The 23,062-nt window shown below is 39.7% G+C and overlaps 1 protein-coding gene and 1 long non-coding RNA gene across 5 annotated transcripts in view; one reads left to right on the top strand and one right to left on the bottom strand.

The window, feature by feature from the left end:
- Window positions 1–22,945, top strand: part of SEC24D (SEC24 homolog D, COPII coat complex component) — a 96,729-nt gene extending 73,784 nt beyond the window's left edge. For all 3 annotated transcript variants that reach the window (XM_054029881.1, XM_054029879.1, XM_054029880.1), the window contains 12 exons: window positions 989–1,180; window positions 1,899–1,992; window positions 4,767–4,883; window positions 6,087–6,257; window positions 7,147–7,243; window positions 8,219–8,364; window positions 11,639–11,777; window positions 12,149–12,267; window positions 15,003–15,182; window positions 16,540–16,731; window positions 19,884–19,973; window positions 20,805–22,945. In XM_054029881.1, coding sequence (XP_053885856.1) covers window positions 989–1,180; window positions 1,899–1,992; window positions 4,767–4,883; window positions 6,087–6,257; window positions 7,147–7,243; window positions 8,219–8,364; window positions 11,639–11,777; window positions 12,149–12,267; window positions 15,003–15,182; window positions 16,540–16,731; window positions 19,884–19,973; window positions 20,805–20,945 — 1,678 coding nt within the window. In that variant the 3' untranslated portion in view covers window positions 20,946–22,945. The remainder of the gene's footprint in view (window positions 1–988; window positions 1,181–1,898; window positions 1,993–4,766; window positions 4,884–6,086; window positions 6,258–7,146; window positions 7,244–8,218; window positions 8,365–11,638; window positions 11,778–12,148; window positions 12,268–15,002; window positions 15,183–16,539; window positions 16,732–19,883; window positions 19,974–20,804) is intronic.
- Window positions 1,079–22,618, bottom strand: LOC128838073 (uncharacterized). Of its 2 annotated transcripts, none has more exons than XR_008445092.1 (5): window positions 22,529–22,618; window positions 14,702–14,870; window positions 4,726–4,835; window positions 3,133–3,172; window positions 1,079–1,167 (listed from the first exon to the last, which is right to left on the bottom strand). It is a non-coding gene; the product is annotated as an uncharacterized LOC128838073 (long non-coding RNA). The 2 variants fall into 2 exon arrangements; XR_008445093.1 differs by having other exon boundaries at window positions 14,751–14,870.
- Window positions 22,946–23,062: the final 117 nt, after the last annotated feature.

Genomic DNA, 23,062 nt, shown 5'->3' with positions numbered 1-23,062 from the left:
TGTCACTGCAGCTTCTGAGTGTCTTGTGACCGCTAAAGAATATATAGTCGTACAGCCCTGTGAGGTGGGGAAATGTTATCCCCAGTTTACAGGAACTGAGGCACAGAGAGATTAAATGATTTGTCCAAGGTCACACAGGAAGTGAATGACAGAATCAGGAATTGAACCTGGATAGCCCACGTTTTGTTTTTTCTTTTTCTTTTTCTTTTTTTTAAGCAATGTTGTTGTGTTTTAATGGGGGAAAAGAATCAGATGAATGTCTGACCAGCACTAGTAGTAATGTTGTTGCCCAGGGAGCTGTAGAGGCACTATCTTCATAAGAATAAGGGCTGAATCTGCTGTTGGCAAAATTCCTGCAAGAGGGACAGCTGTGAGATACGCAGTGTGGCAGCCCCATATCCATTGTTGACCTGATAGGAGCAAACATATAGCCAGAAACAAGCAGTATTGATTGAACAACTTATACGGTACATAACACAACTATGGAGGGAATGAAAGTGGCTGTTAAAGAGAAAGAAGCAACATGAGATTGACTCTCACAAGTCTTGAAGTACCATTAGATCACCAGAAGATGTTCCCAATAAGTGTAATTACTGTTCCATTAGTCATCAGTCATTAGCAGTAAGTATCATTGAACTTTAATCTGTTTCCGATAAAGCAGATTTTTCAACTAACTGGGTCTCCTTTTTAAATTATATGTGACTTTTCCTTAATTGATTCCATATTCGCGACTTGCCCTTTGGACAGGAGGCACATTTGATAGGATAGATTTAAAGAAACCAACCAAAAAAAAGTTTATATCAATTAATTTAATTAGATTATATTAACTAGCACTAACACTAAGATTGGGGCATTTCATCTTGATGTTGTTTGTTCTACCACACAGACGTTATCTGCCAGCACCCTGGCATTTCAAAGAACTCTTATTATTGCAAAGTAAATATTTCAAAATTATTTCCAGTTGTTCCGTTTTATATTTTTCTCACAGAGAAGAGCAAGAAGAGACCTCAGCTATTCGAGTTGGCTTTGTCACCTATAACAAAGTTCTTCATTTCTTTAACGTAAAGAGCAACCTAGCTCAGCCTCAGATGATGGTAGTATCGGACGTTGGAGAAGTCTTTGTTCCTTTGCTGGATGGTTTCCTTGTCAACTTTCAGGAATCACGATCTGTTGTGAACAAGTAAAGAAATAATGTTTCATATTTGAATATGAATTGAATATGAATATTCTTCATTATGGCTTAAAGCAAATAATGATCCTTCCAAAAAGTCAGCCAGAAATCACTGGAGAGATCACTGCCTTGAAATAAACTGGATTATTCTGTATTTGTTTTTATCTGAAAGTCTTAGAGGCAAGCAAGCATTTAGAAAGTTTGTACCCTAATTTTCCAGTTCTGAAACACAGAAAAAAGCTATCAGCTGGCCTTTTCAAAGCTGAGATAGAAGGCAAAATTTATCCCATGTGTAAGAGAGAACACAATGTACCGGACATTGCTTATAGAACACTGGAAAAGGGGTTGGAGCATTGTGTAGTATACTGCATGTATTTCACTCCACTGATATGCATGCTACAAGCTAACCATGATCTTAAATTCCTGAAGTCCTCCTAGTACAGTTACTCCCCAAATTTAAGCTACTCTATTTTTTATATTTCAGTATCATGTGTGACTTGACATTATTTTATAATTAAATTTAAAAGTGTACATTTTGTAAAATGGAAAATCCAGACAGTTTTATAGTGGCTGGAAAAGTACTCCTCGTTCTTTTAAAAATTTCTTTGAATTTTATTTTAATGGAAAGCAAGTTATTGTGTAAAAAAGCTTGATATGTTACAGATTTTTAGGTATTAACACAAGTATTCTAACCAGCTGAAACACTCATCCTTTTTCCCTTTCATAGCTTGTTGGACCAGATTCCAGAGATGTTTGCAGACACTAATGAGAGTGAGACTGTCTTTGCTCCTGTTATCCAGGCTGGCATGGAAGCACTAAAGGTTAGAATGTTCCTCCGTGTGTGAGAACAAAGTCTTTATTAGGATAGGCTACAAAAATTCACTTTGCTAATGACTTTGCCAAGTTCTCCCACAAATTGCAGTGGGAAATCAAAAGAAACCACAGATAGTTTCCAGAACTTAGATTCCATTATTGACCAGGACAAGCAGGTGAATGATTGACAGACACCTGGGACGGGTTTCAGCACAGTTTTATTAATTATATCTTGGGGACGGGCACTACATTGCCCACCCCTGGTTCTCATGTACTAGGCATTTAATTGAGTCCAGTAAGAATTACTGGGCTTTTACCACAAACCAGGTAGACCCTCCCCAGTCTATCTCAGGAACTCGGCTCAGTTGTGAAACTCTTCCGCCCATCACACCTCCCACATAAGGGTGGTGGAGTAATCCACAGGGCTGGGTGGGGGAACGTCTGTCCACAAAATCTTCAGACGACTCCTCCACTCTGAGCACTAGGTCCAACTGTGCATTCTCAAGGCTCATTTACCTCTGGGCGCTGGCCCTGTTAGCCTTTACCCACACTGGACAACGGCTGCAAGTTGTGATGAGTCAATAGTCATAACAGTGTGATATGAACCTTGTATCCCACTGTTTCTAACCCAGATGTACCTCCAGGAGGCTGCCAGAAAGGTGAACAAAAACAACCCACTGGACTACAAGCCAGTTTGGCCCAATGGAAAAAATTCCTTCCTGGCCCCTAAAAACAAGGGGTCAGTCAGATCCCCACAGCATCATAAGCGGCACAGCTATAAGTAAAGGGAGGGAGGGCTGGGCAGCTAACTGGAGAGTTTTGAATAAGAGGCTTTAGAAAAGCCAGGCTTAGCTTAAATAGGTGGTTGCAGGGAACATAGCAGCCAGTCAGCTGGCCATGCCTCTTTTGCCCAGCCACTGGCTTAGCAGAGAACCAAAGTGGGGCTTGAGGGAGGCAGCAGCCCCTGCCTCCTTCCCTACCACACGTGTGTTGAACTTCTCTCATTCCCTGCTGGCCAGTCTAAAGACCTCCCCCTGCTAAAGGCGGTATTCTAGCAGCACATTCAAGCCACTATACCAGGGGTCAGCAACCTCTGGCACGCAGCTCGCCAGGGTAAGCCCCCTGGAGGGCTGGGCCAGTTTGTTTACCTGCCACGTCCGCAGGTTCAGCACTGGCCGCAGTTCGCCGCTTCAGGCCAATGGGGGCGGCGGGAAGAGGTGCGGGCCGAGGGATATCACAAGTGAAAGAAAGAAACAAATATAAACTAGGTACAGGCACAAGAATTAGAAACCTAGTAATGAATTCACTTTATAACAGAGATCAATCTGGACCCATCTGGAAACTTCTTGTGTACATTTATTCTGCAAGTCATCCTATTAGCCATGTAGACTGTTTTTCTTTGTGTTCCTATATCTGTAACATCCCACACTTTTGACATTCTGTTCACTTCAGTGCAGAACATTCCTATTAGAATCCAACTGCTGCTGTCCTGCCAGCTGTTAGCAATTATTAAAATGATCACACTATCTTCATAAACAGGTGAAATGGAAGCTTAGGTAAAATTTGGGCAGAAGATTTATGGTGGTGGTGGTGAGTTAGTTGAAGAATATATAAAACTCCTAAATTCCTCAGTATGGTATGAGGTCATTTTTTTTTAAATTTACCACCTATGCTAGATGCTGAATTAATGGACTTAGTGAAAGAGGGCCAGATCCTCAGCTGGTGTAAATCAGCATAGCTTTGCTATCTTTCACCAGCCAAGGATCTGGCACAATTTCTTCTGTGTACACAGACAGCCCATATTGACTTCCCTACAACCTGTGTGCATCTGGCCTGAGTTGGAAGGACCACCTAAAAAGGTTTTTGTTTTTTTCAATTTCAGCATCCATTCAGTCTTTGGATTCTCTGCTGAGACTTCCGTCAGGGTGATAGCTTTGTGTGATGCCCGGACAGCACAAGGTTTTTTCTGGCTAGCAAGGTATATAAATTTACAGGATGAATACAAAGAATCTTTAAAAGTCTGGAACACCATAGCAACCCTTCTTTTAGCCTAACTGTTAAGTTTTGCTCATATATTAAGGTATCCCATGAGCAAAGTTAGACTATTGTCTTCACACCCTTTAAAGATTCCTTGACTTCAGCCTGTATGTTCATATACCCCCAGTGATCCAAGAAGAAAAAAAGTCTCTCATTCCCTGCAACATGATTTAAATTTGAAGTTCATTATTTTTAAAAAATCTCCAGATACATATGCATAACTTTAATTGATATTATTCAAGTGGAGAAAAAAGAATTGAGAGGGGGCCAGCTTCTTCTGTCCTTGTGCTCACACAACTCTGACTGCAGTGGGACTCACTCGTGCATAAGAAATACAGAATTCACTGTCTGTTTATCCTTTATTGCATTGTTATTTAACATTTATATTGCAGTAGCACTTTCTATTTAACTCATGGGCATTAAAAAAAAATTAAATTGACAGCAGTTTGGGATATGTATTGTTAATTTTGTCCATCAAGACTAGATTCCTATGTAGAAATTACTGTAACCCCACATACGACCAGACATGTCTCTTAGATTAAGCTATTTATGGATATTAAATTCCCAGTGATATTCTTTTGGGATTTCGGTGCCATGAAGAGTTCAGTCTTGAAAGAAATGGACAATTTAGCTTACGAGGATTTAGGAAAAGTTTACACTTTTGTTTACACAAATGCTTGAAAATGAGGTTCATTTGTTTATACCAGCAGCAGAATAAAAGGTTGTTACGGTCTCTTTGTGACAGGCAGCAGAATGTGCTGGAAAGTTGTTTATCTTCCATTCTTCATTGCCGACTGCTGAAGCACCAGGGAAGCTGAAAAACAGAGATGACAAAAAACTGATCAATACGGATAAAGAGAAGGTATTTTCTATTTAGAGCTTACAATGAATTGAGAAGAAAATTGCGATGATTTTTGTTGTTAGGTTTTTTCAAAGAATGGAGTAAATTTCAATAGATGCATATTAATTACTTTGATAAAATGTATTATGTTCCCATCATCCTGGTGCATGAGCACTATTTATCTAGTTAACACACATTAATGTCAATCCTAAATCAACAACAAAGTGATACTGCCCTAAATCACCCCTCTCCACCATAAATGAAGCCTGCACAAGTAAAAAAGCCATTCACTTAACAAGGAATTTTGGTTACTGTTAGCTCAGTGCTTTTGTTCTCCAAAAACTTATGTGGAATCACAGCATTCTGAGGCTGTTTCTAGAGCAAAGATGACCAGATAGTGACTGGCATAGGTTTTAGGATCCCTGGCCTAGTTCTCTACTTTAAAAGTTGAACTTCGGTGCTGTCTGTACCTGTCCTGCGCCCCTGCGTGACACCTCCTTTCTAAATGGCTGTGTGCGCACTGGGGTCTGAGGCACCACAAGTCCTAGCTTCCACAATTTGGTAGGCTCTGGGATTCAAAGGGTTCCACCCTCCATTGAGCCAGGCTTCCAGCAACACAAAAGGAATGTGCTCAGTATTAGGCCCCGAGTTCATTTTTTCATTTGAGACAGGCAAGGAAGGGGCATCGTTTCAGTCTTCTTGTCCCCAAAAAGAGGGCATCAAGAAGCGGAGGAATGAAGCTGGAACTCGGACACCTTGCCTGCTTCTTGCACCCGTCTATGACCAGATCAAAGTCATGCTCCCCTTTCACAGTGATATATGCACCTATACCCAACTACGTATCCTTTCCATTCCCACCCCATCCAACTCTCTCACACTTCCACACCTTCCAACAAACCCTGGTCTCCACACAAGTTTTGATTGTGACACCAGATACTGTTGCAAAAATGCCCCTATGCTGGTTAGTATGGATCATCCCTCTCTCACTCCATTTGTGAGCAGGGCCTACACTTAGCTAAAAATCGAGGACCAAATTCTACTCTGCTACATGCATGCAGCTGCCACTGACTTCAGTGGCTTTCAAGCAGTTACTTTAATTGTATTAGCTGTGTCATTTTTAATTTTTCAAGTAGATGGTTGAATTTTGACATATTATCAATAGTATCTTAGGTGATGTCCAAAGAGAAACTACCAGGACTTTTTTTTTTTTTTAATTCTCTGCAGATACTTTTCCAGCCGCAGGTGAATATTTATGAGTCTCTGGCCAAAGATTGTGTGGCTAATGGCTGCTGTGTGAATCTGTTCCTCTTCCCAAACCAGTATGTGGATGTAGCCTCCATGGGTCTTGTCACAATGTACACTGGAGGAACTCTTTACAAATACAACAATTTTCAGGTAAGTGCTAACAAATTCCCTATCTGTCAGATTAAAGTTGCTAGGAATTTACTGTTTTCTTTCCATTATAAAGAAATGTCTAGTCTAGCATAAAAAATGAGTGAAGCTATGGAGAGCTTGTGTGTCTCGCAAAACTTGGAAATGACAAGTCAAGCTCAAGTTTAAAGACTTTCAAAAACATCTTCAGTCTCACTTAAATACATTAAGACATTTGAATTCATTGACTTCTGAGAAGGTACAGCAATTATTGTTGAACATCACAAATAGAAATGCTTATGTGCAAAGGGAAATGAACATCCTTTGGAGAAAAACGAGAATCTAATCATTTACTCAAAAAGTTGTGGGTGTTTCCCAGCCATGACAAGACCAACGTGCTCAGGATTCATGTCCTTCAAGTAAAGCAGTTTATAGGTTGAAATTCATCCCAGTGTCGAGGGGACCCATATTTGAGAATCTCTCTGCTCAAAACTGATCTGCACATGCATTTTCTTGCTGACCAAGCAAGAAACACACACAATGTACACAGTCCTGGCTGGGGCCTTAAAATTCATCCTCCAGGCAGGGGATGTCAGTGCAGCAACGCAGTAGGAGTCAATGGAATGTACCCTGTGAGTCAGGGTATCCCTTTTGGGAGTAGAGGAATTCTAAATGTCCAAGATTATAGGAATGTTTACTCTTGAACTGGATTATTCTTGCACATCCTTGTTTCTGTTCAAAGGGACACGCAGAACACCGCAGATGTCTCATGTTTAAAGACTACAAGTAAAGAGGATGATGTTTTATATACACATCCATTTAAAAGCAAACTGTTTTCAAGACTGTGGCATTTTTTGCTGTTTGCTGCCATCCAGTGGTGGATGTCAGCTTTGGTTTTGATTTGTGTTTTTAGGTACATTCTGATGGTCCCCAATTCCTGAGTGACCTCAGGAAGGACATAGAAAAAAGAACAGGATTTGATGCAATCATGAGGGTTCGCACAAGTACAGGTAACAGTACCCTTTTGGAATGAGAATTAACTTGAGTGCATGTTTCAGTTTTATGTCACCATATTCATAGTTTCCTGGAGAAGAGAATTGTTGAGCACTAACAAATCATATTATTTTAAATAATTGCATGTTGTAAATTTTGTACATGTTGTTTCTCTGATGCCTCATATTATTTTACACCTTCAGGGGCACTTTGCTAGAAAGTAGAGGTTGAGGTCTACCTACAAAAAATGTACATGCCTTTATATTTGAATATGCAGAGTTCTGCTTGTGCATGAAATTAATCTGCATATACAAATGCAGATTCTGCTCATATTACACACACCTCAGGAGCTACAGAGTGTCCTGTGGCACCTTTGAGACTAACAGAAGTACTGGGAGCATAAGCTTTAGTGGGTAAGAACCTCACTTCTTCAGATGCAAGTGTGTGGTTCTTACCCACGAAAGCTTATGCTCCCAGTACTTCTGTTAGTCTCAAAGGTGCCACAGGACCCTCTGTTGCTTTTTACAGATTCAGACTAACACGGCTACCCCTCTGATACTCAGGAGCTAGGTTTTTATGTAAACCACTTCTATCAACTGTTGTGAACCCACTTGTTCCCAGGTTGTGTAAAATCCTCTGTTGTAGTGAAAACTTGTTTTTTCAGACAACTATTCTACCTACAACTGTAGGTATTCCAGGACCAGCTTTAAATAGAGCAGGTGCTCCAAGGGGCACCAACTCTGCAACAGTCCTTCCTTTACTCTGGCTCAGCTGCCAGATGGGGAGAAAGTCTTCTGTTACCATGCCTCTTTTTGGCAGTGAAACCAGAAATGCCTGGCTACCAGAGTATCTGGGGCCTCCCAGATATTGAGGTCACTCTAGTTCCACTCTCATCCTGCAAAGCATATTGAACATCAATAAAAATGGGTCACTTTAAAAAAAAAAATTACAAATAAAAAAATAATGTACTTTGATTTGTTATCTGCCTCCAGGTTTCAGGGCCACTGACTTCTTTGGTGCCATTTACATGAACAACACCACAGATGTAGAGATGGCAGCAGTAGACTGTGACAAAGCAATAACAGTGGAGTTCAAGCATGATGACAAACTGAATGAAGACAGTGGAGCCTTAATTCAGGTGACAAACGTTAGATCTGTGTCATTCATTAAATAATGTGCAAGATTTATTTTTCAGTAATAATAAAATACCTCCCACTCATGGGGTGGATATGATCTGAGCCAGGCATAATTTATACAAACTCAGCGCAGTCTTGCCAGTGACGTGCTACCAATTAAGGTTCAGAGGCATGTTTTAATGAACAACAAAGTAGTAGTAATGCTATTCCTATACACCTTAAGTACAGAAGGTAGAATCTGGCCATAAGTGATTGGCCTAAGGTCATGCAAGTAGTCTATGGCAAACCCACATCTGAGTCCTAGGCCTCTGCTGTAGCCATCATCTGCATGTAAGTATGACCCCCTATTAGGAAACTACGGTCTTTCAGTCAGAGACACAGTCACCTGGCATCTTGTTGCAGGACACCATAATTGGCTGGCCCATAAAGCTCAAAGTTCTTGCAGCCATCTGTCAAGTCATTTCCTCACATGAGGCCAGGGAATTAAGTTCCCCATAAACTTCTGCCAGTGCACCGTCCATGGACTCTTAGCAAACACTTCCCAACATGTCAACTTGCCTAGTAGTTGTGGTGGGCACGAATGGGGACTCAGTTGAAACTTCTAAAATCCATTTCATGTTTGACTTCAGCCTGTGTTTGACTCCAAAGGTGAATCTTAGGGGATGAACCCATTACTGTGTCAATATCACACCGTACTCACTTCTACATTTGTTTCTCATTTTCATATTATTAAGAGGTAAACGTTTCCATAGATTCAGATTACTTTGTTTAAAAGATTGATTTTTAATTATAAAAACAATTATAAACATTATTTTAAAATTGTTTTTAATTATAAAATAACTTCCGGATTTTTTTAAATATTTCTCATCCTTAAAGAAACCCTTACAGAAATAAACTACACTTGGACTAGGAGAGTATCATCTCCCAAACTCGATTTAAAATAAATTTTGTGGAAACATTATTAAAAATCAGGAACTATTTGTAAACACACACAAACATTGGGTCAACTTCACTCAAGAAACTGAGTTTCTTGGTTATTTCTCCATTGGCAAGGGTACCTTTTCCCTAGAGAAGAAGCTTAGAGCATTTCTCTAATGCCTCGGATCCCCCAGTAGCCACAAACATCGGGCATCCACGTGGAAACCTTTTGCCCAAGCTTCCAACTGCCTGCATCACAACTCCTGTGGTAACCATGTTTACCAGGGACTCTGCCCACCATGAAATTGCATATAGTGACTCATAGACTCTAAGGTCAGAAGGGACCATTATGATCATCTAGTCTGACCTCCCGCATGATGCGGGCCACAAAAGCTGACCCACCCACTCCTGGAAGAATTCTCTCCCTTGACTCAGCTGTTGAAGTCCCCAAATCATGATTTAAAGACTTCAAATCGCTGAGAATCCTCCAGCAAGCGACCCCTGCCCCATGCTGCGGAGGAAGGCGAAAAACCTCCAGGGCCTCTGCCAATCTACCCTGGAGGAAAATTTCCTTCCCGACCCCAAATATGGCGATCAGCTGAACCCAGAGCAGAGTGGTTCTACAGCACAGTGGTGGAAGTTGTACAAGGTTATATTGCAAGTTGGGTTGGGTTTTTTTTGTTGTGTCTCTGTGTGTGTAGTCTAGCCCTCCTGTTCAATCCCATCCCCTTGCAAGACCATGCCTGACCTAGTCTTGGAGGAACTCTGTGGGCCTCCCATGACAGAAGGGCCATCAGATTGGGGGTAATTGGGAAGCATGTTCTGGAGATGTAGGACTTCCTCCCTGCCTGGATCTGCAGGCATTCATGGAAGTGGAGGAGGATGGGGATCCCTGTCAGGAGCCAATGGACGCACATCTAACGCATGTGAAATTAAATAGTTGTGAGTGCTCTGCTAGCCAAGGCTGATGCCATCGCTGCTTACGCTTTAGCACTAAAGTTAGTATCTGTTCCCAATAATCTATCAATGGGGGTATTCTTGGAAGTTTAGATTTAAAAGCTGATTGGGTTTCAGAATTTTCTGCCTTTAAACTTATTGGCGATGCCAGTGATTGTTACGTTCCTTAGATGGATATATCCCCCAGTGCTATCAATGAGAAACTGTCACCAATTATTATAGCTGCTTATTCGTGACTTCTCTTTTTAACACCCAGAAAATGTGATCACTTATGATCTTCAAAGCTAAACCACAAAATTACCTAAACTGTTTTTTTTTTTTTTTTGCGGTTTTCCTTTTGTCATGCTCCTAGAAATATAATGTATGACTCAGTAGTTAATCTTTGGGTAAATACAGTTCCATAAAACATAACAGGCCTTGTGTGAAGTAATTTCCTAGGGCTATGGTACGATATTGACATTGGATGCACATTCCTTGTAGACTTTAATTTTACATCTCCATTTCAAATGGGAGCTGTTCATAAAGGGTCTGATCCAAGCACACTGAAGTCAATGCAGTCTTTCCATTTACTTTAGTGGGCTTTGGATCAGGCCCATAAAGAACAAGACGGTGAGAATTTCATTCATATTGGTGCATTGTGAAAAGCATTATAAGGTACAATATCCTGATTAATATGATGCAGGAAATGTGTTTGCCAAAAAAAAGAAATCCTGTTCTCAGTTCCTTTCTTATTCCATACCAGTTCCCCTAAATACCATATTTAAACAAAACAGAATCAGATTCCAGTGCAGTAAATCAGAATGATAAAAATCTCTCAAGTGTTAGAGAACAGCTTAACTTTCTGAGACTGTCTTCTTAATCTTTTCCTCATATTCTTTTCCTTCCTCCCCTTTTTTTAATCATGTGATGACAGCAATAATGTGATGTGTCGAATAGTTGTCAGATACCTTCTGCCTATTTCGTGGCATGTATTCATTTACAGTTACTTGCTGAAATGTTTTCTTTAATAAAGTTTTTCAAAAATTAAACAGTTAAAACCTTGTGACTTTCTAAAACAAAGTTGCTGCCAGTTCTTACTGTTTTCCAATGATGTCATCTGTCTGTGGCGCCATGAGAGCAGCAAGCTTTTTAATCACTCATGTTGTTGTTGTGTAAATTTTAAGATTAGTTGCTTCTATGAGGGGTTTACACATCAGTGTATTTACATTATGAATGCTGAGGAAATTACTTCTATAGCTCATTAACATTTGATGAGTGTTGCTAGTCCAGCCTCGCATAAAGAATCTATTATTGCTGTCGTATGTTGAAAGTGCCAAAGACCAAGTCGGTGGTGGGGTTTTTTGTTTTATACTAAAATAAAGTTAACTGTGGTGAAAACTAGAACTTCTCTTATCATTGCAGTGTGCTGTACTTTACACTTCGATAAGTGGGCAAAGACGACTCCGCGTACACAATATTGGCTTAAACTGTAGTTCCCAGTTAGCAGATCTCTACAAGAGTTGTGAAACTGATGCACTTATAAACTTCTTTGCTAAATCAGGTAAATTTATGAACTGCCACTTATTTTTGTTTTAGAAAAATATATATACATACAGAGCATGATTCTCTTCTAACTTACACTGGTGCCAATCTGGAGTTACACCAGTGTAAAACAGAGAAGAGGTTCAGGACCATATATTTTCTAAGCAGCAGACACAGCTGTTTGTATCTTGAATATACCTAGACAAAGTTCTTAAATATTGCTAAATTATTTGTAAGTCAGGCAGCTGAAACAGATACTGACTTAAAATAGCTTCAGAAATAAGTTTACTTTCTTTAATATTATATGCAGGTTAAATATGGGTCTCTGAAACAAAGTTTTTTATGTCTAATTAACTTTAGGATGATCTTTTCTTTATTCTGTAATTGTAGCTTTCAAAGCCATTCTAAGCCAGCCCTTAAAGACAATCAGAGAGATCCTGGTGAGTCAGACTGCTCGTATGTTGGCATGTTACAGAAAGAATTGTGCCAGTCCATCTGCAGTAAGCCAGGTAAGATCCAGCCCAAGGGAAATGCTCCATATTGGAGTTTGTACCTAAGATAAATAACTAGCATTGCAAAAGCAGTGATGCCACAAATGAAAACTTCAGAGCAAGGTTTAATTCCCTTTCATTCTCCATAGGGAGTTTTTTTAAGAAAAGCAGTGATTGGTTACATTTGAAAGTGATGGGCTTTAAATAAGAGTTCTGACTGTGTATGGTATTTCTCATATCAGATATTTATAACTTATTACAACAATCTGTAACCCACTAACCGCTCTTTTTGTCCTATGAATAAGTGGTGTTAACAGGCCACTTCACCTTGAATGGTCCCTTACAATATGTGCTAACTGCTTATGCTAAACTAACTGTTTGACCTTGTAAGTACTTTCCCCAGACCTGAAGAACAGCTCCATGTAGCTCAAAAGCCTCTCTCTTACCATGTCATCATGTATTTAGCAAATGGTAATGCTAACCACAGAGCAATATATAGATGAGAAGGGAAGTGCATTCCCTATCTTGGGGGTTCTTCAATGTTGCCAGCCAAAGAGAAGCTACTCTAAAAAGGGTTTTCCCCAATACCTTATACCAATAAAACACTGATAACACACTGCTTGTTGATAGTTCCCAGCAGGATTTTAGTACCAGTGCAGTAACCAACCACACTCTGGAGTTCAATCCAGGTTAAATGAAAAGCTACTTTAACTTGTAAAGAGAAGGGTCATACTTTTCACAATACTGTGTGGTGTTCTACTCTGAAGGTAAAGTAGAATCATAGGACTGGAAGGGACCTCCAGAAGTCTAGTCTAGTCCCCTGCACTCATGGCAGGACTAAGTATTATCTAGACCATCCCTAACAGGTGTTTAACCAACTTGCTCTTAAAATTCTCCAATGATGCCGATTCCACAGTCTCCCTAGGCAAGTTATTCCAGTGCTTAACCACTCTGACAGTTAGGATTGAATAAGGACTGGGAATGGCTGAGCCATTACAGGTTTCAGAGTAGCAGCCCTGTTAGTCTGTATCCGCAAAAAGAACAGGAGTACTTGTGGCACCTTAGAGACTAACAAATTTATTAGAGCATAAGCTTTCGTGGGCTACAGCCCACTTCTTCTATATGCATCCGAAGAAGTGGGCTCTTGCCCACAAAAGCTTATGCTCTAATAAATTTGTTAGTCTCTAAGGTGCCACAAGTACTCCTGTTCTTTGAGCCATTACAAACATTGAATCTATCTCCCCTTGTAAGTATTCACACTTCTTATCAAACTGTCTGTACTGGGCTATCTTGATTATCACTTCAAAAGTTTTTTTTTTTCCTCTCTTACTTAATTGGCCTCTCAGAGTTGGTAAGACAACTCCCACCTATTCATGCTCTCTGAATATGTGTAAATATATATCCTCAATATATGTTCCACTCTATATGCATCCGAAGAAGTGGGCTGTAGCCCACGAAAGCTTATGCTCTAATAAATTTGTTGGTCTCTAAGGTGCCACAAGTACTCCTGTTCTTTTTGCGGACACAGACTAACACAGCTGCTTCTCTGAAATCTGACAGTTAGGAAGTTTTTCCTAATGTCCAACCTAAACTGCCCTTGCTGCAATTTAAGCACATTGCTTCTTGTCCTATCCTCAGAGGTTAAGAACAATTCTTCTCCCTCCTCCTCGTAACAACCTTTTATGTACTTGAAAACTGTTATGTCCCCTCTCAGTCCTCTTTTTCAGACTAAACAAACCCATTCTTTTTTTTTTTCAATCTTCCCTCATAGGTCATGTTTTATAGACCTTTAATCATTTTTTGTTGCTCTTTTCTGGACTTTCTCCAATTTGTCCACATCTTTCCTGAAATGTGGCACCCTGAACTGGACACAATACTCCAGTTGAGGCCTAATCAGGGTGTGATAATCACTACCTAATCAGTAGTGATTAGGCAGGACATGTGAGGCAGTTTGTTTGCTTTAAATGCTTTTTCTGTATAATAGTAGCTTCAGGATATCTATGCTTCTACAGCGTGGTCCAGTGGAGATGGCACAGAACTGGGGATTTGAGACCTGGGTGACCTTAGGCAAGTCACTTAATAGGTCTGTGCCTCAGTTTTCCCATCTAAAACTGGGTATTATACTATACTTCATCTCAGGATTACATAATTAACATATCTTTGTTTCCTTCCTTGAGGCGGAACCTAGCAATTTAACTGACTGCTGATTACACTCAGTAATAAGATTATAATTGTTGGTTTATTTAAAGTATTTATTCAGGTTAGGTAACTCAGTGCCCATTTATACATTAAGAGTGTTTGTAACCACACTGGCATTTTAAATGTTTTAAACTGATTTACAACAGGCTGATGATTTATTCTGAGCATCACATTTTCATACAAGTATACCGAATACTGCATTCTGTGACCAAGTGCACATTAGAATAACATCCTACTCATATTACCCACTCACCTTCTGGCCAGTTTGCTTAATGTAATACTGTTCTACATCCTTCACTTACAAAATTATGGTGTGTGGGGAGGGGGGAAGCTGAAGTAACTTCTTCTGCATTTTGTTAGTGCTTATTTACCGATCCCAAATACTTCTTTGCAAGCAGCTGCTTCAAATAGTCCTGAGTCAGCTAGAATAGCACAAAAATTATATTTCATAAATGACATCTTAAAAAATAAATGGTAAAAGATAGTATATGTAGAAGAAGCTTATAAATCCAATAGTAGATTGAGTATATTAAATAACAAGATTTGTCTTTCAGCTTATCCTTCCTGATGCGATGAAGGTGCTACCAGTTTATATTAATTGTTTATTAAAAAGTTGCGTGCTAGTTGGCAGACCAGAAATTCCAACAGATGAAAGAGCTTATCATAGGCAGTTGGTCATGTCTATGGATGTTGCTGACACCCAGTTGTTTTTCTATCCACAGCTTCTGCCAATTGTAAGTATACATTTGAAGTGAGTCTTTTCTAGTGGGGAAACACTATTTTTACAGGTTTTTCAGTAGAAGTGATAAGTGGCTCAGACATGCTGAATTAAATTGTCTGACCATGCATATGTGCACACGTGCAGAGGGCTCTTTATATATAGAGTGATCCCATGTTGTAGAGGTACTTTCTTGCCTTTGTCTAGTCTTCAGCTGATCAAGCAGATTGAAATTTCAGTCAGTCAGATGAAAATGTCTTGAGAAAGTTACTGACCAGAAGAAATAACTACATAGCACTGAGGAAGTGAGACTGGAGTTTATAGCTATCTGTATATGCACAGATACAATCACTTTGGCCCAAATGTTTAGATAGAGTAGATGCTCTTACTATGCTCAATAGCTTGTTTCCTTCAGGCTATTTATTTCTTCTAAATGTCATGGTTGATTAACAGCTTTATTGGAATTTTAAAAAAAATCCTGAATTAGAGGCAGTGAAAGATGACTATCATTCCACTTATGCACAGGACAGGTAGTTGTCTTTCAGAAAGAATTAATTATTAGTAAGGCTAGCTCAGTGGCTTAATAGAAAATCATTATAGTAACAATTTATAAGAAGTTTTCTCTCTTTTCATTTTGAATCTGAAAGCACTTTGTGTAGTCATCTTAATAGAAACTCAGTCAGTGTCCCCCTATTGTGTCCCTGAAACAGCAAGAGGAGAGAATCTCTCTTTAAAGATGCATTTCAAAACCATAAGAATAGAAGCTGTACTATCTACCCCTGCGCCTAAGCTGAAATTGACTAGATTATTTTTATGTAACGGGCAGCTCTACTCTGAAAAGTGGCTGCATTAGAAAAGGTGACTTCTTACCCAGCAAGATTTGCTTACTATGTGCATTCAAAGTAGTGCCTGCTTGCTTCAGTGACGACAATAAGTTTTTCCCACTGTCAGCCCTGCAGAGGCAGTACAACTATGAGAGAGTGAGCTGGATACTCTTCTTGCTTGCAAATCATTCACAGGATTGTTAACTAAATTCCAATCCGAACTGTGCAACCCAATTGTGTCTGATTAGACAGTCAGTTACAGTAATGCGCATCAATGTAGTACAGGTATAATTTAGCAAACCCTTTGGCATGCAGAATCTTAGGGGAGGTGATGTGTGAGCTAGAAAAAACACAGCCTGACTTCAGAAACTTACGAATTGAGCAAATTTGGAAAGGAGTAATTGAGATGTAATATGACCCTAAAATGCCCTTTTTACACTTTTTCAGAGTGTAACTCCCCATTAGCAATAGACCTTGAAGCTTCCTTATGACATTTTTTTTTTCTTTAGTGTAACTGAATTTACTACTTTTTTTCCCCCTGTCATGCAGCACACTATGGATGTAAAGAGTGATGCTTTTCCCACTGCTGTCCGTTGCTCAGAGGAACGTCTGTCTGAAGGAGGGGTATTCTTCTTGGCAAACGGGCTAAATATGTTCTTGTGGCTTGGAGTCAGCGCCCCACCAGAGCTTATTCAAGGGATCTTTAATGTGCCATCCTTTGCACATCTCAGCACCGAGGCTGTGAGTATATTGTGGGCGAGAGGGGACTGGGCTGCAGAAAACTTGATTTCTATATAAGTGGGAAGCCATTCCAAACAAATAACAGTTACGCAACTGAGGCCACAACTTTGGATTGAAAGAAGAGTGTAGGTAGTTTAAGATTCTCTCTCTCTGTGCTGGTCACCCACTGAGGGCACAGAGAGAATATTATGTGATTTAGGTGACCAGCAACCACTGGACAGTTCACAAACAAAGGGTTGAAAATGAGCAAATACTTAGGAATACATTTGATAAAATTGATTTCTAACCAAATAGTGATTAAGGCTCTAATTCAGTTGCCTTGTATTGTGCTCTCTTATGGGCACCTGTTGGTTTTTTCCCATTGGAAAACTGATATTTCATTGCAGGCATACAGTTATTCATCTGTTTATCTCTGGCCACTGGTACATAGATTCATAGATTCTAGGACTGGAAGGACCTCGAGAGGTCATCGAGTCCAGTCCCCTGCCCGCATGGCAGGACCAAATACGGTCTAGACCATCCCTGATAGACATTTATCTAACCTACTCTTAAATATCTCCAGAGATGGAGATTCCACAACCTAGGCAATTTATTCCAGTGTTTAACCACCCTGACAGTTAGGAACTTTTTCCTAATGTCCAACCTAGACCTCCCTTGCTGCAGTTTAAGCCCATTGCTGCTTGTTCTATCCTTAGAGGCTAAGGTGAACAAGTTTTCTCCCTCCTCCTTATGACACTCTTTTAGATACCTGAAAACTGCTATCATGTCCCCTCTCAGTCTTCTCTTTTCCAATCTAAACAAACCCAATTCTGTCAGCTTTCCTTCATAGGTCATGTTCTCAAGACCTTTAATCATTCTTGTTGCTCTTCTCTGGACACTTTCCAATTTCTCCACATCTTTCTTGAAATGCTGTGCCCAGAACTGGACACAATACTCCAGCTGAGGCCTGAGCAGAGTGGAAGAATGACTTCTCATGTCTTGCTCACAACACACCTGTTAATACATCCCAGAATCATGTTTGCTTTTTTTGCAACAGCATCACACCGTTGACTCATATTTAGCTTGTGGACCACTATAACCCCTAGATCCCTTTCTGCTGTACTCCTTCCTAGACAGTCTCTGTATGTGTGAAACTGATTTTTTTCTTCCTAAGTGGAGCACTTTGCATTTGTCTTTGTTAAACTTCATCCTGTTTACCTCAGACCATTTCTCCAATTTGTCCAAATCATTTTGAATTATGACCCTGTCCTCCAAAGCAGTTGCAATCCCTCCCAGTTTGATATCATCCGCAAACTTAATAAGCATACTTTCTATGCCAATATCTAAGTCGTTAATGAAGATATTGAACAGAGCCGGTCCCAAAACAGACCCTATGCAGAACCCCCTTGTTATGTGTTTCCAGCAGGATTGGGAACCATTAATAACAATAACTGAGTACGGTTATCCAGCCAGTTATGCACCCACCTTATAGTAGCCCCATCTAAATTGTATTTGCCTAGTTTATCGATAAGAATATCATACGAGACTGTATCAAATGCCTTACTAAAGTCTAGGTATATACCACATCCACAGCTTCTCCCTTATCCACAAGACTCGTTATCCTATCAAAGAAAGCTATCAGATTGGTTTGACATGATTTGTTCTTTACAAATCCATGCTGGCTGTTCCCTATCACCTTACCACCTTCCACGTGTTTGCAGATGATTTCCTTAATTACTTGCTCCATTATCTTCCCTGGCACAGAAGTTAAACTAACTGGTCTATAGTGTCCTGGGTTGTTTTTATTTCCCTTTTTATAGATGGGCACTATATTTGCCCTTTTCCAGTCTTCTGGAATCTCTCCCGTCTCCCATGATTTTCCAAAGATAATAGCTAGAGGCTCAGATACCTCCTCTATTAGCTCCTTGAGTATTCTAGGATGCATTTCATCAGGCTCTGGTGACTTGCAGGCATCTAACTTTTCTAAGTGATTTTTAACTTGTTCTTTTTTTATTTTATCTGCTAAACCTACCCCCTTCCCATTAGCATTCACTATGTTAGGCATTCCTTCAGACTTCTCGGTGAAGACCGAAACAAAGAAGTCATTAAGCATCTCTGCCATTTCCAGTTACTGTTTCTCCCTCTTCACTAAGCAGTGGGCCTACCCTGTCTTCCTCTTGCTTCTAATGTATTGATAAGTCTTCTTGTTTCCCTTTTTTCCTGTAGCTAGTTTGAGCTCATTTTGTGCCTTTGCCTTTCTAATCTTAACCCTGTGCATTCCTGTGTTGTTTGCCTATATTCATCCTTTGTAATATGTCCTAGTTTCCATTTTTTATGAGACTCCTTTTTATTTTTTAGAGCATGCAAGATCTCGTGGTTAAGCCAAGGTGGTCTTTTGTCACATTTTCTATCTTTCCTAACCAGCGGAATAGCTTGCTTTTGGGCCCTTAATAGTGTCCCCTTGAAAAACTGCCAACTCTCCTCAGTTGTTTTTCCCCTCAGTCTTGATCCCCATGGGACCTTACCTATCAGCTCTCTGAGCTTACCAAAATCTGCCTTCCTGAAATCCATTGTCTCTATTTTGCCGTTCTCCCTTCTACCCTTCCTTAGAATTGCAAACTCTATGATTTCATGATCACATTCACCCAAGCTGCCTTCTACTTTCAAATTCTCAACGAGTTCCTCCCTATTTGTTAAAATCAAGTCTAGAACAGCTTCCCCCCCCCAGTAGCTTTTTCAGCCTTCTGAAAAAGTTGTCTGCAATGCAGTCCAAGAATTTGTTGGATAGTCTGTGCCCTGCTGTGTTATTTTTCCCAACATATATCTGGATCGTTGAAGTCTCCATCTTGGGCTTTGGATGATTTTGTTAGTTGTTTAAAAAAAGCCTCATCCACCTCTTCCACCTGGTTAGGTGGCCTGTAATAGACTCCTAGCATGATATCACCCTTGTTTTTTACCCCAGAGACTCTCAACATCTTCCTGTTTGAAATGGGAACTGGTTACGCCTTTCACAATCTGCCAGTATAATTTTGCGGGGTCTTGGAAAGCCTCTCCTACACAAAATATACACAGCCCTCTTAATGTTTAGTCACTAATGTTAGCATTGACTCTACTAATGATAGATGTGTATAAAATCATGTAACTATTTCATCACCTCTTAATTCTGTTATTAGACACTACTCCCTGAAGTGGACAATCCCTATTCTAAGAAGCTCAGATCAATAATGGATTACATCCAGAGCAACAGACCTTACTCCATGAAGGTAGGAGAGAAAATGAATTAATTTTTCCAAGTAACTCATCAAGTCAGATTCCTCGTCCATAAAAAATATTTGTGCAATGCTGGCTTTGATTGTTACAGGTTATAAGTTTCCAAAGGGACACCTGTTCAGAAACCTTTATTGCTGCATGGGCTTTTGACTTCAGCAGGCTCTGTATCAGTGGAAAGGCCTAGCCAGGCAGATCCCTTTGTTGAAGCAGGGCCCAAATATGTTCAATTTATAGCCATCTCCCAAAGGGCAGGCTTAACTCTGCTTCCACAGAAGTCCCTGGCTATTGATTTAAATCGGAGTGGAATAAGGCAAATACTGCACACTTATTTTATGCCACCATAAAGTAGTAAAAGCTTCAAGGTATGTAGCACAGTTCACTTACAGAAATTAAATCAGGGTGATTATGGGCTTGCTTTTGAATTGAACATAGATGCTGGTTATTTAGGGCAAGATTTTCAAAGACAAGGGCTTAAGCTGTTCCAAGATATTTACACATGCACCCAGAGTGTCTGCAGTACTGTCATACCCAGTCACTATGAGGGTTCTTTGTTAGCATGGGTATGTCTACATAAACTTTTGTAACTAACTGATCTAGTTAGCTCACTTAAAATAGCAGTATGGGCTGCACCATGGCAGCCTGACTTCCCAGCGTACATATGTCCTTGTGCTGCTGCTACCTGGATCTCCATGAGTTACAGACACTGCTGAAGTGTAGTAGTATTCGTGGCAGTGCTCAGCTAAAGCACATAAAACTATTTCTCTGAAAATACACTAACAACAAACCCTTGCTATATCCTGAATAATCAGTATTTCTCATTCCAGCTGCTAATAGCAAAGCAACGAGAACAAGCAGAAATGCTTTTCCGACAGTACCTGGTGGAAGACAAAAGTCTTTATGGAGGAGCTTCTTATGTTGATTTCCTATGCTGTGTCCATAAAGAAATCTGTCAGTTGCTCAACTAAAGGAAGCTTGACATATACTTCATCAGATATTCATTCCTTCCATTTGGTGACTAACTCCACATAGTGTTTAACTAAGCTTTTCCTATGGTGTTTGTGTACAGTTTCTAACGTCACATATTAGCGCTCACTTTCAGAGTATCTAGTTTACTTAGTAATATGTAGGAAATTCTGCACTCAGGTATAAATCTTTTGGGAGGGGCTTTAAAGAGTGCCTGTTTCTAATTGACATGGGTTACATTTCTTAAATATAATTCACAGAACATTCCAATGTTCTCAATTATCTAATCTACTTTTTAACTATTCATTTAAAGTATACTATAACGGAGGAAAAAATTAGTTTTACATTGTGATGTTTAATCAACTCCATTAAACATTGGAACCATTTGCAAGTAAATATCCAGGGCAATAACATTGTTCCAGTGGGCTTGTGTGGGGGCCTGTTCCTTTTCTGGTTGTCACCATATGTTGTGTTAAGCAATTGGGATCATTATATGGTCCCTTGTATAAATCTGAATATCTATTGCTGCAGAGGCAAACTATCTAGTAGGGCTAATTTTGGCTCACCTTCTACCTGTACCACAATAAAGCATGTTGTTCAGGCAGCTGGTCCATCTCTGGAAAAGCACCCCTGATAAGATGCATTCATCCCTGTTACACACTGCACTATTTCTGTTTAATGAGCTATAAGCATGTATACACATGCCAGTCCTGATCTCAAACAGCCTATATGCAAGACTGCAGCCCTCTTAAGACACTTCACTAAAGTGTTTACCATGGGAGTGCAATAGTAATGGTGAGCTAGGCTAACTTTGCACATGATTGGGGTGATGAGGGGAAGGCTTCAGAAATTACACAGGGTCACTAATGAAGTCTTGATAGTTTGTGGAGATGAACTGGCTCTCTATGTAAGTCAGGCAGAGTGCAATGGTCTGCCTCCATTGACTTACATCCATGCGTGGATAATCAAGGATACAGAAGTCTAGCTACAACTGGTCCCATCTCTTTGGCTTTCCATCATGCTCAGGAGATATAGGTGACAGAATTTAGCCCATAGAAACTACAGTGAAAGGCAGTAATAAGTACAACAAAAATTACCCTGGATGTGGCTGCTACTGTCAGTCTTTTCTTTAGTAAATGACACTTTATATTTATTAGTGTGTCTTCAATACAATAGTAAATTTGGTCTACTTCCTATAAAAAAGGTTTCTAATTCTGAAACCTTAACTATATTAATCAGAAATCAAATTCAGTATAGTCTGAATATTACAATCCTTATTTACCAACTGGAATATTCATAACTTAAGAAAAATTTGCAACACAACTCTGGTCTGACTATTTATCTTTTTGAAACTCCAAGGACTGTTTTTAATCAAAGGTCACATATGATGCTGGAAGCAACTTTATTTATTTACATATTAGTTGTGTATTTCTGTGACCATCTAACTCAAATATATTAAGACAGTTATTGCTTTAAAAAAGCTAGATCACTGATTGGAAGATTAAAAGGCAGTTTGCTTTAAGTGTTCTGTTGATTAGATTGTTAATGCATTCACACAAGATGAGAACATGAGGATAAATCTCACCTGCAGAGCTTGTCCTGACAACTTAGGAGAAGTTTGGAACTCTCTCTTCCCAAACAGTGTGAAAAGAAAGCAACTAGTCCTCAAAGTGTAGAGGAGAAACTTCAGAAACCTGCAAAAAATTATGTGCCTTTTAAGAAATGTTTTAGCATGTCACATGAATTGGAAGATCATGTAATGTTGTTGTTTAAAGTGGTTGCAAAGAGGTGAAAGCTCCCTTGATCAAGTGGGGGTTCTACAAAAGGACACTCCTAGACTAAATTCAACTGGGAACTAGATCTGATATTTCTTCAGAGCGATAGATGGAAATTTATATGAGAACAATTTGTTGCCATTCCAATTCAGTGTACATTATGAATTACACCAGCAACTTTTTAAAAAATGTAAACAAATGTTTATTAAATATCATTACTATCTGTGTGTTAATGTTCATTCTTTGTCATATGCTCAGTTAAGGATTTGGTTCAGCATGTGGGCTGAAAACACAATTAAGGGGCTTTGTTCCACTGGTAGCGTGCAAACTGTCTCATATAGCTA

This window comes from Malaclemys terrapin, chromosome 5 (genome assembly GCF_027887155.1).
Source record: "Malaclemys terrapin pileata isolate rMalTer1 chromosome 5, rMalTer1.hap1, whole genome shotgun sequence".
NCBI lineage: Eukaryota > Metazoa > Chordata > Testudines > Emydidae > Malaclemys > Malaclemys terrapin.
Note: the sequence above shows the minus strand (reverse complement) of the source record. Positions and strands in the feature narration are given on the sequence as shown.